The 15,329-nt window shown below is 38.9% G+C and overlaps 1 protein-coding gene across 4 annotated transcripts in view; it reads right to left on the bottom strand.

The window, feature by feature from the left end:
* Positions 1–886: 886 nt before the first annotated feature.
* LOC126416179 (probable methyltransferase TARBP1) overlaps positions 887–15,329 on the bottom strand; it is a 127,001-nt gene continuing 112,558 nt past the window's right edge. For 3 of the 4 annotated variants that reach the window (XM_050083759.1, XM_050083758.1, XM_050083755.1), the window contains 2 exons: positions 1,197–1,333; positions 887–1,111 (listed from right to left, as the gene is read on the bottom strand). In XM_050083759.1, coding sequence (XP_049939716.1) covers positions 961–1,111; positions 1,197–1,333 — 288 coding nt within the window. In that variant the 3' untranslated portion in view covers positions 887–960. The remainder of the gene's footprint in view (positions 1,112–1,196; positions 1,334–15,329) is intronic. The other variant, XM_050083756.1, reaches the window with a different exon arrangement.

Raw genomic sequence — 15,329 nt, 5'->3', positions numbered from 1 at the left:
CCAGTTATCTGTATGGGGTTATTGATTCCAGACGTGATCCACTGATATTGTAATTGCAAAATACTAAGGTTTTTTTTCTTTTCCTTTTGTGAAATGCATAATTTTACAGTGCTGAGCATTCAGAGCAAATTGCCCATCTTTGTACTACTTTGAAATCTTATCAAGATCTGACTAAATCAGTATGAGCTATAATATAGAGCTATACACATAATGAATGCAGGCACTGCCAGGCTCAATTCTGCTGTGGCATCAAGAAAAGTGTATTGTGCAGTGAACTGACTATGTGAAAAATGTTTGAACGTGTGGTGAAATTCTGTGTCTTAAACTGCCATATCTTAGAGGGGGACAATTTTATGCATCTCAAGTTCACTGCAAATTCCCCACTTCTATGTACGAGCTATTTCATAATACTCCAGACTGAATTAATGCAAATGTGCTGCAACTAACATACAATCCAACATTTCTTTTAACTTCCAGGTTATCACTATTTGTAATTTCCAGGCAGTTTATGTAACACTCAACTTAAAAAAAAATGCAGAATTACTGTAATATCTGAAATGGTTTCCTGATAGAACACAATCTGAATTTATATGTTATTATTTATCAGATCTTTGATGAAAAATATGTTGTTTGAAACAAGTTTTACACTGTGTGACAATAAGTTAGCAATTCTTGCCTGCTGTGCTGAAATACTAAAAACTTAGTAATTATATTTATGTATTACACAATCAATGTTTCTGTAGTTCAGTTTCTTACAATAAGTTCCTTTAATAAGTGGTAACAATGCTGAATTGAATGGAATCTCTGGGAGAATGAATCATGTAAAAATAATTTTCACAGATCATCTGGCTTATCTTCAGATATGCAGTTATAATGAAACATCAAGTACAAACGAAGGCACAATTTTTATTTACAATATTATGTACAATGTTCATTAGTGGGAAATGGCCCATACCACTGTTATCTTAGACTCCACTGTCTTGAATACTCCCATATAAACATGGCTCCTGTAACATGCACATTAAGTGAGCGGATCACACCCAGTTGAGGAATTTCAACACACGTGTCCATTATAGGGAGCAGATTAGCGGGAATGCCTTCTTTCTCATTGCTAAATAGGAGAAAAAAATGTGAACCAATAAGAATGTAAATAACTGATATAAACATTGGAAATGGATGACATATATTGCACATACCCCAACAACACAAGAGACTTCTTTGGAAAGTTGAACTCATTGAGTTTGACACTATTGGAGGTTTGCTCTGCTCCTATAACAATATAACCATGTCTCTTCATCTCCAACAAATAGTGTGGCAGTAGAACTGATTTAACCTAAATCACAGAAGAAAGCAAAATATTTGATGACAAGAATTTAATAACCAAACAGGTATGCATATATGAAAACGGATGACATAAAAATTCACTGAATCCTGCAGTCCAAAAAATTCTTATTATGGGATTTATTTTTAAATTGTTAAATACTCAATACATTTATATGAAAAGTGATAAATGATGTGGATTTTTTTTCATTCTATTGATTCTTTTCCCCTTAAAGTGAATCACAGTTAGCCATTTTAAGTGTTGAACAATTTGTTTTGGATTAGATAAACCACACACAGAAAAGAACTAATACCAAAAGTGTAGTGAAATTAAAAGACAAACATATTACAACTTCCAATTGTACACAATCCAGCCACCTCTACGTAATTCAGAACTGACCACTAGATGTTATGAGAGGAAGACTCGCCAGTTTAAAAGGAGGCTGGGAATAATGTGTTGTCAGTAGACAAACAGTTATAGCAGAATAGATCTGTGAGGAGAGCTCAATGATTCTGACGTGGACTAGACATTAGATTTCATCGTAGTAACAAATCCATCAGGAGCATTTCACCTCTAAAACTGCCCAAGTAAACTGTTGGTTATCTGATTGTGAAATGGGGATGCGAAGAAAAAACCACAGCTAAACCAAGGCTCAAGGCAGACCTCAGAAACTTAGGGAGCTTCGAGCACTGTTGAGTGTGGTGGTAAAATCACATGAAATCAGTGGTAGAAAGCACTCTTGAGTTCCAAAGTGCTACAAGCAGTCGACCTAGTAGAATGACTATGTGTAGGGAGTTAAAAATAAAGGGGAACAATGGTGAGCTGCTACTCAAAAGCCACATTTTTCTGTAGGTAATGCTAAGCGACGCTTCATTTGGTGTAAAGAGCAACGACACTAGAAAGTGAATGACTGGAAACAAGTGATTTGGGGTGATGAATCATACATACACTGTGGAGTGACAACTCATATATACACTGTGCAATCCTATGGAAGCGTTTGGGTTTGGCGAATGCCTTGAGAACATTACCTGCCATCAGGTGTGATTACAACAGCAATGTACAGAGGAGCTGGTGTTACAGTATGCAGGTGTTATTCATACTTGGAATGTGGTCACCTTATAGCAGTTACAAAAGTGATAAATGTAGAAGGATATGAACATATTTTACAGTGCTGTATACTGAGTACAGTAGAGGAATCTAGAGATGATGACTGTATCAGGATGATAATGCATCCTGTCGTACAGCAGCATCTGTGAGGCAATGGTTTGGGCACAACATTCCTGAAATGGACTAGCCTGACCAGGGTCACAACCTTAATCCAATGGGATACCATAGGGATGAATTGAAACATTGACTGCTCCACAGCCCAGCATCCAACATGCTACCTTCTCTGGTTTTGGCTCTTGAGAAGAATGGGCTGCCATTCCTACACAGACATTCAAAAACTTCATTGAAAGTGTCTAGGCAGAGTTGAAGCCATCATAAAGGTGAAGGGTGGACACTTCACATATAGTGCCTACATATTGTACCTTAGAAATAGAGGCTATACTTGCCCTAAGCATGAGAAAGACTCACAACTACAATACAAACAGATGAGAATCTAAATGAGCATCTCATAATGCATCGCAAAACAATGCCATGACATAGGAAGAAACTTTTTGCTTTTGTCAGGGGTAAATTGGACACTTAAACAGTAAGCAGATGCAGTGAAAAATTGTGAAAGCACTACTTTAAAAGAAAGCCATAAAACTGAAATGTCACATGCCAAAGAAATTGTATGAATAAGCATACTGTGATTCACCAGAATGTCAGGGAAAAAGCTTCTCTGTGTAGCAGGTACCCCAATTTGCCTGTAATAATTTATAAGTACACAATTAGTTTCTGCCTTCTATGCCATCCTCAAGTGATTTTGTGATCCTGCAATAGATACTAATTGTGAATTACCAAATTATTACAGAAAAAGTGGAAAGAAGCTACCCTTTTTTACTAAAAAGAACAAAGTCAATGGACCTTATCTGTTAACGTAATCTAGATCAGAAGGAAGCTGATGAATTATGTATGTTTGAGCACCATGTAAACACAGGAATCTACATGTTAAAAATGTTATTAGGAAGGCAAAGAGTATGTGGTATGCAAATAGAATAGCTAATTCACAGGATAAAATTAAAACCATACGGTAAGTTGTGAAGGAAGTGTCTGATCAGCAGCAAAAGGTCAACGATATAAAGTCAGTTTGTTGTAAAAATATTTATGTTACTCATAAATCAGATATATGTACAGTATTTAACAATCATTTTCTGAGCATTGCTGGTGAATTAAATAAACATTTGGTTTCTACAGGGAATCATATAACTCGCTCGGCAAATGCCTTTCTGAGATTGATGTCTGAAATACTCTGTGATACAGACAAGGGGTAGATTGAGTAAATAATTAAACCACTGAAGACTAAGGACTCTCATGGGTATGATGGAGTGCCTAGCAGAATATTGAAGTACTGTGCTGCACATGTCAGCCCTGTATTTAGCCATATTTGTTATTTTTTCCTTTAAGGATGGTCAGTTTACTGAACGATTAAAGTACTCAGTAGTAAAGCTGCTTTATAAAAAGAAAGAATGGGATAATGTAGACAATTTTAGACCTATTTCTATGCCACCAGTGTTTGCTAACATTATTGAAAAGGCTGTGTATGTAAGGATAATTGATCATTTTATATCACATAATTTGCTATCACATGTACAGTTCGGCTTTAGAAGTCATTTAACAACTGAAAATGCTGTATTCTCTTTTCCCTGTGAGCTACTGGATGGGTTAAACAAAAGGTTTCAAACGCTAAGCATATTTTTAGATTTAACTAAGGCGTTTGATTGTGTTGATCACAAAATATTGCTCCAGAAGTTGGACCATTACGGAAGAAGGGGAGTAGCTCGCAATCGGTTCACTTCTTACTTTAGCAACAGACAGTAAAAGGTTATTATTCACAATGTTGAGAATGGCTGTGTTGTGGGGTCTGAGTGGAATACGGTCTAGTGGGGAGTGCCCCAGGGATCAGTGTTGGGGCCACTCCTATAACTTATTTATGTAAGTGATATGCCCTCTAGTATTACAGGTAACACTAAAATATTTCTCTTTTGCTGATGACACTAGCTTGGTAGTAAAGGATGTTGTGTGCAACACTGGCTCGGCTTCAAATAGTGCAATTCATGACAAGTTCTTGGCTTGTAGAAAATAAACTAATGCTAAATCACAGTAAGACTCAGTTTTTACAGTTTCTAACACACAATTCGACAAAACCTGACGTTTTAATTTTACAGAACGGGCATATGATTAGTGAAACTGAACAGTTCAAATTTCTAGGTGTTCAGATAGATAGTAAAGTGTTGTGGAAAGCCCACATTCAGGATCTTGTTCAAAGATGTAATGCTGCCATTTTTATTATTCGAACGGTACCTGAAGTGAGTGATCATTCAACACGAAAATTAATCTACTTTGCTTATTTTCATTCGCTTATGTCGTATGGTATTACATTTTGGGTTAACTCTCCCCGTTCTAAAAGGATATTTTTGGCTTGGAAATGGGTGGTTCGGGCAATAAGTGGTGTAAGTTCACGAACCTCTTGTTGACCCCTGTTCACAAGCTTGGGTGCTTTGACACTGGCCTCTCAATATGTATTTTCCTTACTGTCATTTCTTGTTAATAATATTAGCTTATTCCCAAGAATAAGCAGCTTTTGCTCTGTTAATACTCGGCAGAAATCAAACCTGCATCTGGATCAGACTTACTTAATTCTGTTGCAGAAAGGTGTGCAGTATACTGCTGCATCAATTTTCAATAAACTACCACTGCAATTCAAAAATCTTAGCAGTAATCCACACGCTTTCAAATGGAAACTGAAGAGCTTACTCATGGGTCACTCCTTTTATTCTGTGGAGGAGTTCCTTGAAAAATTAAGCTGATTCTTGTTGTATTGTTGATTGTGTTTACTTAAACTTATGGATTGACTTTTTTCAGGTTCATAAACATTTTATTTTATCTGTTATTACTTTTATGTTGTAGTTTCATGTACTGACATGTTCCATGACCTTGGAGATTTGCTCCTCAATTTGGTCCTATGGAACTTTGACATGTAAATAAATAAATCGCAAATGCATTTTATTAAAAGGTTAAATGTGTCACTACTTAATAACCTGGTGCTCATTCTGAACAGAAACTAAGCCTAATCAAAATTGTGTGACATTAGTGAGGTTGTTTTCTGTGGCATTGTTTCTGGTATTTATGGAGTATTTGCTGTTAAGGGGAGTTGGGACGTCCTATCCTGACAATGTTAAATTTAGTGACTTGGCTTCCCTGTAATTCAGGAACCACTGTAGCCACTGACATTAAACTGTTTGTTCTGAGTCTATTACATTTCAGCCACTGCCTTCGGAAATACAATTTTTTAATTATATGGTTAAAATTATGTGTACTTTTTTGTATGTTATCCTAAATAATTTTAATTAAATACAACATTATGTTCTTCTTTTAGTTCAGTGGACTCAGGATATGTATGTTATTATTCCCTGAAAATGTGAATACTCTAGTCGAAGTGGTTTCTGACATTTAGGGAAAAATGCAACAGAAAATGTAAATTTTCAGGAACGGCTTCTAAAGTTTCAAAAAAGACTGTAACTCAATATATGCTTAGCTTTTTTATTTTTAGTCACTCAGAAGCACCCTACGCCATACTGTATATCATCCTCTTGATCTTTTTCCAAGTTTTTTTTTCTTTCTGGGCTCCTAAGTGGCCAACCAAGGAGTCCAGAAAGAAGAAAAGAGGCCAACTGTGCTGCATACTCTGCTTTATCAATGTGAACCTTGTCCATCCATTCTCTGATGCAGTTTGTTCCAGGATTAATTCCCCTATGCTGTAGCACTTTCACCCTCCCAATGTTGCAATCATTAAAAGCAATAACAGCATCACTGACTCCCCACTTTAGTGTCTTCATTCCAACAGAAACATTTTTTGGTACGCAAGTCCGTATAAGATTATTGAATGACTCATTGGGATTTTGAGTCTGACCATGCAGATACTTCTTCGGTAACTCAGGATTTGTCAGGTCTCTGTAAATAGGTTTTATGATATCCATGACTGCTGCTGGGATGGAATGTTTATGGCTGTATGTTTTGTACTGTTTGAGTACTGGGCATTGCGGTAATTGCACTATGAATCAGGTCCATAGGGCAAAGGTGGTGTACTGGTTTCTCATCAGGTGACAGTCTGTAGCTCATACTGCCTGCTTCATTTTCAACAAATCCTCAGTATTATTTCTAATGGCCATCCCATAATACTGCTGTAGTTCATCAATCATTTTGTCAGTCAGTCTGACTCTTATGGTTTTACCAACAGAAGGTTTCTTGTCTCTCAAAATTTGTTTCAACTTCCTCAACTTGGTGCCCATCCTCTTCTGATCCTGACCTTTATAACACAGCAATCCACAACCTTCTATATAAAAAATTACCGATTTTATTGAATCTTGAAGTAATGCACATAAAGATTTTAACATTTTCAACTGGTGTAGATTATATTTTAAAACATGAAATAAAATACTTCCATGTAAGTTTACAAGTGATATACATATCATTTTTTCGGAAAATTGCAAATTTTATAATGATATAGCGACTGCTACTCACGTCGACTGCTGTGTCTGCACACGTTAGTGCCATCCACAGATACAGTTGTGTCACGAATTCAGTGACTGCACGGCAACAAATGAATGGTGTAAACCACCAAGTTTGAATCTGCTGCTTGGAGCACTGAATAATGTTGTTTCCTACTCCTTGGAGTTATAACTTTTGTTTTTATGTTTATGCTGTTCCTTGGTTACTGTTTTTGTTTACAAGTTACCCATAGCAACTGTGTTTCTTTTTCTGTAATAATAAACCATTCAAGTATATTCTCAGTGCATGTTTGAATATTTATTAAGTACGGGTAGCTCTACATGATGAAAAAATACCCATCAGTGGTGACCCCGACGTGATTCGCACTGAGAAAATCGGTCCCGCAGCAAAATTGAATGGAATCGTCTGCAGTATCGAGACCGGCTGTTTGCCTCCCACCATTTTGGCCACATAATCCAGTTCTATGGTTCGTTCAGGTTGAGGCCAGCTTTGCTGATGCCGGAATTACAGCAGATGTGACTAAGTTTGCATTAATAGTGAATCAGCAACGCTACGCTTCCGAAGTTCAAGATATAATCGCAGCACTACTGACCAAGAATGCATGAATCCAATGAAAGATTAAAGACTGAGCTTATTCATAGAGTTGCAGTATTGTAGGAAGACCGTATCAGAGAAAACCGTCTCAGTACCTGCATCACCTACGCAGAAAGGTGGGCATTGGAACAGTGCCCGACAATCTTCTGTGTACGCTATGGAGCAGCCGTCAGCTGCTGCAGGTAAAGGTGAGCATCGCATCGCAGAGAGAGATGTCCCTGGATGCTGTTGCAGAACTGGCCGACTGCATTCAAGATGCCATCACTCTGGACCAACAGGTTAGTGCTGTGACAATGTCGGGTAGTGGCGCATCCACGGCCCTTCCCATTTCATGCGCAGATTACGATGCTCTGTCCGCCAAAGTTGATGCACTGAGTACACAGATTGGCACACTGTTGTCACAAGGAGATCCTAGTTGCTACAGAGGACGTAGCTGCAAACGATCTAGGAGCCATTCCTTGACTCAGTCTGTAGATGCTGGTCCGACCACTTGTTGGTACCACAGAAGATTTGGTGAGCAGGCTAAAAAGTGCACTAGCCCCTGCCCCTACCCAAATGCAAATGGTGGTTGGATGTAGGAACCACCAACTGCTCAACTACATCCTGGCGCCTATTCATTACTGACAGGGTATCAGTCCGGAAGTATTTAAGAGACACAGGATCCGACATTAGTATCCTGCACTGAATGTCACTGCACTGCTGCAGGCCACCCACTGCATTTAGCTTGTCTGCCGCAAATAATTCAGCAATTTTGACGTATGGCACGCGGCTTGAAGAATTACATTTGGGGCTCTGCCATCAATTCACATGGTACTTTACTGTAGCAGATGTGGCCGAAGAAATAATCGATGCCAATTTATTAGCTCACTATCAGCTGCTACCAGATCCGGATGTGGCGAATTCCCGCCTAATAGATAATGTTACTGAACTTAAAACCACTGGGTACCATCGTGATGCCAGAACATACAACATCAAGGTTATACAGGTTGCAGACGAGGAGTATCGCTTGCTGCTGCGTGAGTTCCTGACCTTAATGAGGCCTCCAGGCACGTTGCAGCAAGTTTTGCACGATACGGTCCACCACATAAAAACTACGGACGCCTTGCAATTGCTAAAGCAGAATTCGACACACTGTTACGAGAAGGTATCATCCGACCCTCAAGTAGTCCATGGTCATCTGCACTGTATTTAGTACCCAAAAAGGGAGGAGCCTGGCAACTTTGTGGCAATTACCCAGTGACACTACTAAAAGACTAGCCAGAAGGCATTCCAAAGACCGCTATTATTATGCCAATTGGGTTGTATCAAAGCAAGTTTATGACCTTTGGCCTGCATAATGCTGCTCAAACCTGGCAGAGGTTCATTGATTCTGTCCTGCGTGGGTTGAACTTTTGTTTTGCCTATCTGGACGATGTGTTGGTGTATTCTCCATCCAAGGAGCAACATTGCCAGCACCTGAGAGAAGTTTTTGAGCATTCCGAGAAGCACAGCATGGTGTTAAACACAGCTAAATGTGTGTTTGGTCATTAAGTCGATTTCCTGGGTCATCGAATATCTTTATCAGGCATATTACCACTCACTGAGAAGGTTGAAGCCATATTGCAATTACCCAAGCCATCTACAATAAAAGAGCTATGCAGATACTCAGGAATGTTCAATTTTTACAGCCGTCGTTTACCACGCACTGCTGAACAACAGGCGCAGTTGAACGCAGCTCTGGCTGGTCCCAAGTTTAAGAGCAGTCCTATAGTACAGTGGACCGAGGAGATAAATGCAGCTTTTGAAGCAACCAAAAAGAGCCTAGCACAAAGCAGCACTGCTGGCACACCCCAAGCTCGAAGCCCCGCTGGCATTATGGGTGGATGCGTCAGCCATTGGTGCAGCTCTCCAACAATGGGTGGACGATGCCTGGCAGCCGCTGGCTTATTTATCGCACAAGCTGTCACCTGCACAACAAAGATGGAGCACATATGGTTGGGAACTTTCAGCCATATAACAAGCAATCAAGTACTTTTGACCACAGGTTGAAGCACGAGAGTTTGTGATGTACACTGACCACAAACCTTAACATATGCCTTCAAGAAAAACAGCAACACTTGTTCTCCATGGCAGTACAGCCAACTGGAATTTATTAGCCAGTTTAGTACGGACATCCACTAATGTGGTTGCCGACTACCTCTCTAGAGTGGTTAGTGTCTCACAGCCTGTGGACATGACGGCACTTGCCAGGGCGCAACAAGAAGATTCCAAGCTACACACCATATGGCTTGACAACACTGCAGAACTCAAGTTACAGCAAGCCGACATTCCTGGTGTGAACATGAAATTGTACTGTGAAGTGTCACATGGCAGATCACACCCTTTTGTTCCCGTTGCATTTTTCAGGCCAGTGTTCGAGTTCTTATATAATCTTTGCCACCCAGGAGTCTGATCGACATTCAAGCTAGTGTCTCAAAGGTTCGTGTGGCCAGGAATAGAAAGAAACTGCTGCGAATGGACGAGAACTTGCTAGCATTCCCGACTTTGCAAAATCACTCGCCACATTCATACCGCAATAGGAGAGTTCCTGGACACTTCCTCACGCTTCACCCATGTTCATCTTGATGTGGTAGGACCACTTCCTCCATCGGATGGCCAGCGTTTCATATTCACATTGATTGACAGATATACGCGATGGCCTGAAGCAGGACCTAAGGACAACATCACCGCAGAAACACTAGCCACTGCTTTCACATCAACCTGGCTGTCGAGATCACCACCGACAGAGGCCAACGCAGTTCACAAAGTTGGCGAAGTTCGGTGGCTATGTCCATCACGAAACGACAAGTTATCATTCCGGCCAGCAATGGCATGCTTGAATGTTGGCATCAAACGCTGAAGGCTGCGCTAATGTGCCATGGGACATCTTGGATGTCTGCACTATCCATAGTCCTGCACTGGGTCTACGAGCCACATACAAACCAATATAGAGTCCTCGGCAGCTGAATTGGTTTATGGCGAGACTCTGTGCCTACCTGGGGAGTTTGTCGCGCGCGCGCACACACACAATGGTCATCATAGTAAATGACAAACACGCCACTGTGTCTCTTAGCCGAGTGAAGCCAGCTTACATTTTCAAGGAGGCATCACCCTTCTTATGGTCAAGAGATCAACACCTGACAGACGCAACACCTCAACTTCCAGCACCGCTGCCACAACAGTTTGGTGCAGAACCTACATGCACCACCCACTTCGGATGACATGTCCACTTTCCGGCCAGGTTCAGAGAAGATGCACCACGCTCCGCTTTTACCAAGAGGGCTCCTGTAGCGACCGCTTCTTACGTTGACTGCTGTGTCTCGACATGTTAGTTCCGTTCGCGCCATCCGTAGATACAGTTGTGTCGCTAATTCAGTGACTGCACAGCAACAAATGAATGGTGTAAACCACCAAGTTCGAATCCGCTGCTTGGAGCACTAAATAACTCCGCCGCTTGGAGCACTAAATAACGTTCTTGCCTACTCCTTGGAGCTATAACTTTAGTTTTTGTGTTATTCTGTTCCTTAGTTACTGTTTTTGTTCACAAGTTACCTATAGCAACTGTGCTTCTTTTTCTGTAATACCAAGTAATAAACAGTTTAAGTAGATTCTCAGCGCGTGTTTGAATATTTATTAAGTAAGGGTAGCTCTAAATGACGAAAATATATCCGTCAATGAAATAAAAATCCGAAAATGTGAAAAAAATTCTTTTTCATTCCATCTCTCATTAACAGATTAGGGATGAAGAATTACAATCTACTGCAACTTCATCTTCCTAATAATACTGTTGAGGTCAATATGACCCATAAGCACATCTGAAATATACATCTCCCTTGTTTTTAAAATTGTTATTTTTGAAATATTTGACTTTCTTTCTTTCTCTTTGTCAATTGTATCCGATGATGTTTTATTTTCAGTTTTATATTTACAACTCATTAAAATTCATTTGTGGTTTTTGCACTGAGCACCACTGGAGTCTGAAAATATGAAATATGAAAATAATATTTCCAACTTATTTTTGTACCCATTGTTAGTGTTTCTTGCCTCAGCAGCCATTGCTTTGTATTGCCTCAGTCATTGGTGTTTTGACTCAATGTGTCATAGAATTACATTATGAGTAGAAAATGTTTCAGTAGTTTAAAATACAAGCAGTTCTGAATGAAGAACAGGAATTAAGTGAAATATCATCTAATGACAATGGAGAGATTGATTTCTGAAGATCTCAAATCAGAATATTTTTAAGTAAGCATATTTCATCTACCCGTTTACAACAGCAGTAACAACAACAACAATAATAATAATAATATGTAAGTAAATGTGTGAGATAGTAATCCTGTTGATTTCTTAGCCACAAATGGAAAATAAATGTGGGGGAAAAAATGCTAAGAAGTCAGCATGATACATCTTGGAGACTGGTCTATGTCCATTGCGGCATAGTGTAAGGAACGTAAATACTGTGGAGTCAGCATTTGACTTATTTATGAATGATTTTTCTGCGTGCAGAACAAGTCGTAGCAAGAGCAAGAACTGCAGCTTCATTCATTCCCCAAAAACGGGGAAGATGGTGACAGTATAGAGTACCATGTATTTCACAGATGAAATAATGACATCTAGACTATAATGCAACTAAGTGTAGACACAATGGGCAAATTAGTCAATACCTACACTGCAAAATGTATGACAAAAAGATGGGCCACAGTTATTTTTTATGATATTTTGTATATTAGCGCCCTCAGTAATTTCATAATTTGGCTGGACTTAAATCCTGACTGGAAGAAAGAAAACCACTTCAAAAGGAAAGAATTTGTTCTTGGACTGAAAACAGCTCTAGTACAGAAAAACAGAAGTTTGACAGCAAGGTTTCTTTCCTTCTTCAGCACAAGTGTAAAGGGGGAAGGGGGAGGAAAATGTGGACACTACTCCCTATGTGAAGGGTTTCTTAGTATTAAATGTAAGAATGTTTCTGATAAAGTATGAATATAACAGGTGTTTATACACATAGTTTTTCTGTTTTCAATTCAGTAATTGTGTTTTTATGTCAGTTCATTAAAGGAAATGAAACACAGACAATATATCCTGTGTAAATTAATTGGGGTCTTTATGACCCCAGTGGTACTTAGTGAAATAACAAAATGTGGTGGTAAAAGGGTTAAGCTTGTAAAAAGTTATATAGTGACTATGATTTTCTTTCAGTGTTTTGTCATTTCTCACTAACTTACTGGTGCTAATGCATACTGGTTTTCAAGTCCACATACTCCTTGGTAAGGTACAAACCCCCCCCCCCCCCCCCCAAACACACACACACCACTTACTTTTAATGTCTGCTTATGTGCTTCATAGATTCATAAACATATTCAAGGGAAAGAGTACCATATTTGTTGTTTGACTTCAATAAGGTGAAGAACCATACTCATGAACCAAATTACACAGTGCAACAAACAAACATGCAACACTAAAGTAAGTGTATCAAAGTTCTCACCAGGGAGAACACAGGTCTTAAAATATCAACCTGCAGCAACAACAGGGAGCACGTGAAAAATGACAAAGCAGATCATAAAAGTCAAAGCCCACCACATTCTTCTTTTATTTTCCATTCTTTTTAAATACATAAAATTAAGTTTTAAATAGACAGCAATTCTCCACCCTTAACGCAAATAAACACTCCATGCATACCTGGGGGAATACACCAGTAACAACCTGCAGAATGTCATATTGATGAACTCATGAACTTTTCTTTTTTTTAGTAATGCAATATGCATTCTAAGTGGCCACTTGTTGATGGTGACGATGATGTGATAGTCGCAACAGATAGTGACATGTATGCCTTTTATTACTAGGTAAAACATTATAAAGTAATGTTTATTCTCTGACTGGTATCATCAAATCTTTCACGTCACTAAAGAAAGTTGTCAGTGATAAACACTGGAGAGTGCTGTGTAGAATACAATAATTGTTTGATTAAAGGTAACAGCTCACCGTACAACAAAGGTATTAACAAGCACAGAAAGAAGAATGAAACTATTATTAAGCTTTCAGGCAATGTCCTTCCTCAGAACAAACTGACAACAAACATTCGCACACACTGAAATGCACAAAAAACTGCCACATCATGTATGATGTTTAAATTCATTACTTCTGTGCTACTAACTCTATTCACAGTAAATTTCACACACAGTATCCACATATGCAGCGAAATACACCTCAAATTTATTTCATAGTACCACATGTAGTTAAGGAGATATGACATCATAAGCACTGAGATCTGCGAAAATCTGCCGCATTTTGCATGGCCTTTAAATTTATTACTTTTTTTGCTACTACCTCTATTGATGATTAATGACACATTTTGTAGATAGTATCCACATATGCTGCTGAATACACCTAGACAAATACATCATTCTATGACATACATTTCAAGAGATAAAATGCCCCTTTACTACTAAGACACTCCTACAGTTGAGTCCACTTAAGAAAATCCCTGACACCTTGCTGTGCTTTTGACAGCTTCCAACTGCAAAGCGCAAACAGCTATAGGTGAAAACAATTGCCATCAACAGAGCTATGAAGAGATGCTGCCCTGGATATGTTTACAAAAATCACAATGCCTGGTTTGTCAGCTTGTAGTATATACTCACATAATGTTCAATGGTAAAATTTTAGTCACGTTAGATAAATTCTATATTTTCAGATCAAGTTCTATGAAGATCCAAAATGGTTATCGAATTCTTGTTTGTTGTTGTGGTCTTCAGTCCAAAGACTGGTTTGATGCAGCTCTCTCTGCTTCTCAACCCTGTTTAAGCCTCTTCATCTCCAAATAACTACTGCAACATGCATCCTTTGGAACCTGCTTTGTGCATTCATCTCTTTGTCTCCCTCAACAGTTTTTAATTTCCATATTTCCCTCCAATGCTCCCTTTATGTCACAGAATGTGTCCTACCCACCTGATCTCTTCCTTTAGTTAAGTTACGCCACAAATTTCTTTTCTCCCCAATTCTATTAAGCACATTCGCTTTGGCTACATGATCTACCTATCTAATCTTCAGCATTCTTATGCAGTCCACAGCTCAAAAGTTTCTAGTCTCTTCTTGTCTAAACTGTTTATCATCCACATTTAACATCCAATCAAGGCTGTACTCCAGACAAAAGCCTTCAGAAAAAGGCTTCCTAATACATAAATTTATATTTGATGTCAACAAATTTCTCTTCAATACAAATACTTCTCTTGCCATTGCCAGTCTACATCATCTCTGCTTTGACCATCATCAGTTGTTTACTGCCCAAATAGGAACATTCATATACTACCTCCAGTGTCTCATTTTCTAATCTAATTCCCTAAGCATCACCTGATTTAACTCAACTACATTCTATTATCCTTGTTTTGCATTTTTTTATGTCCATCTTGTATTGTTCATTCAAGACATTGTCCATTCTGTTCAACTGCTTTTCCATGTCCTTTGCTGTATCTGATAGAATGACAATGTCAGTGGCAAACCCCAAAGTTTTTATTTCTTCTCCCTGGACTTTAATCCCTTCTCCAAATTTTTCTTTAGTTTCCTTTACTGCTACTTCAATTTACAAATTGAACAACACTGGTGACAGGCTATATCAATCCTTTCTCAACCACTGCTTCCCTTTCATGCCACTCAACTCTTCTAATTGCCATGTTGTTTCTGTACAAGTTGTAAATAACCTTTTGATCCCTGTATTTTACCCCTGCGTCCTTCACAATTTCAAACAGTA

This window comes from Schistocerca serialis, chromosome 8 (genome assembly GCF_023864345.2).
Source record: "Schistocerca serialis cubense isolate TAMUIC-IGC-003099 chromosome 8, iqSchSeri2.2, whole genome shotgun sequence".
In the NCBI taxonomy this organism is placed as follows: domain Eukaryota; kingdom Metazoa; phylum Arthropoda; class Insecta; order Orthoptera; family Acrididae; genus Schistocerca; species Schistocerca serialis.
This window is presented reverse-complemented; position numbering and strand designations above follow the sequence as displayed.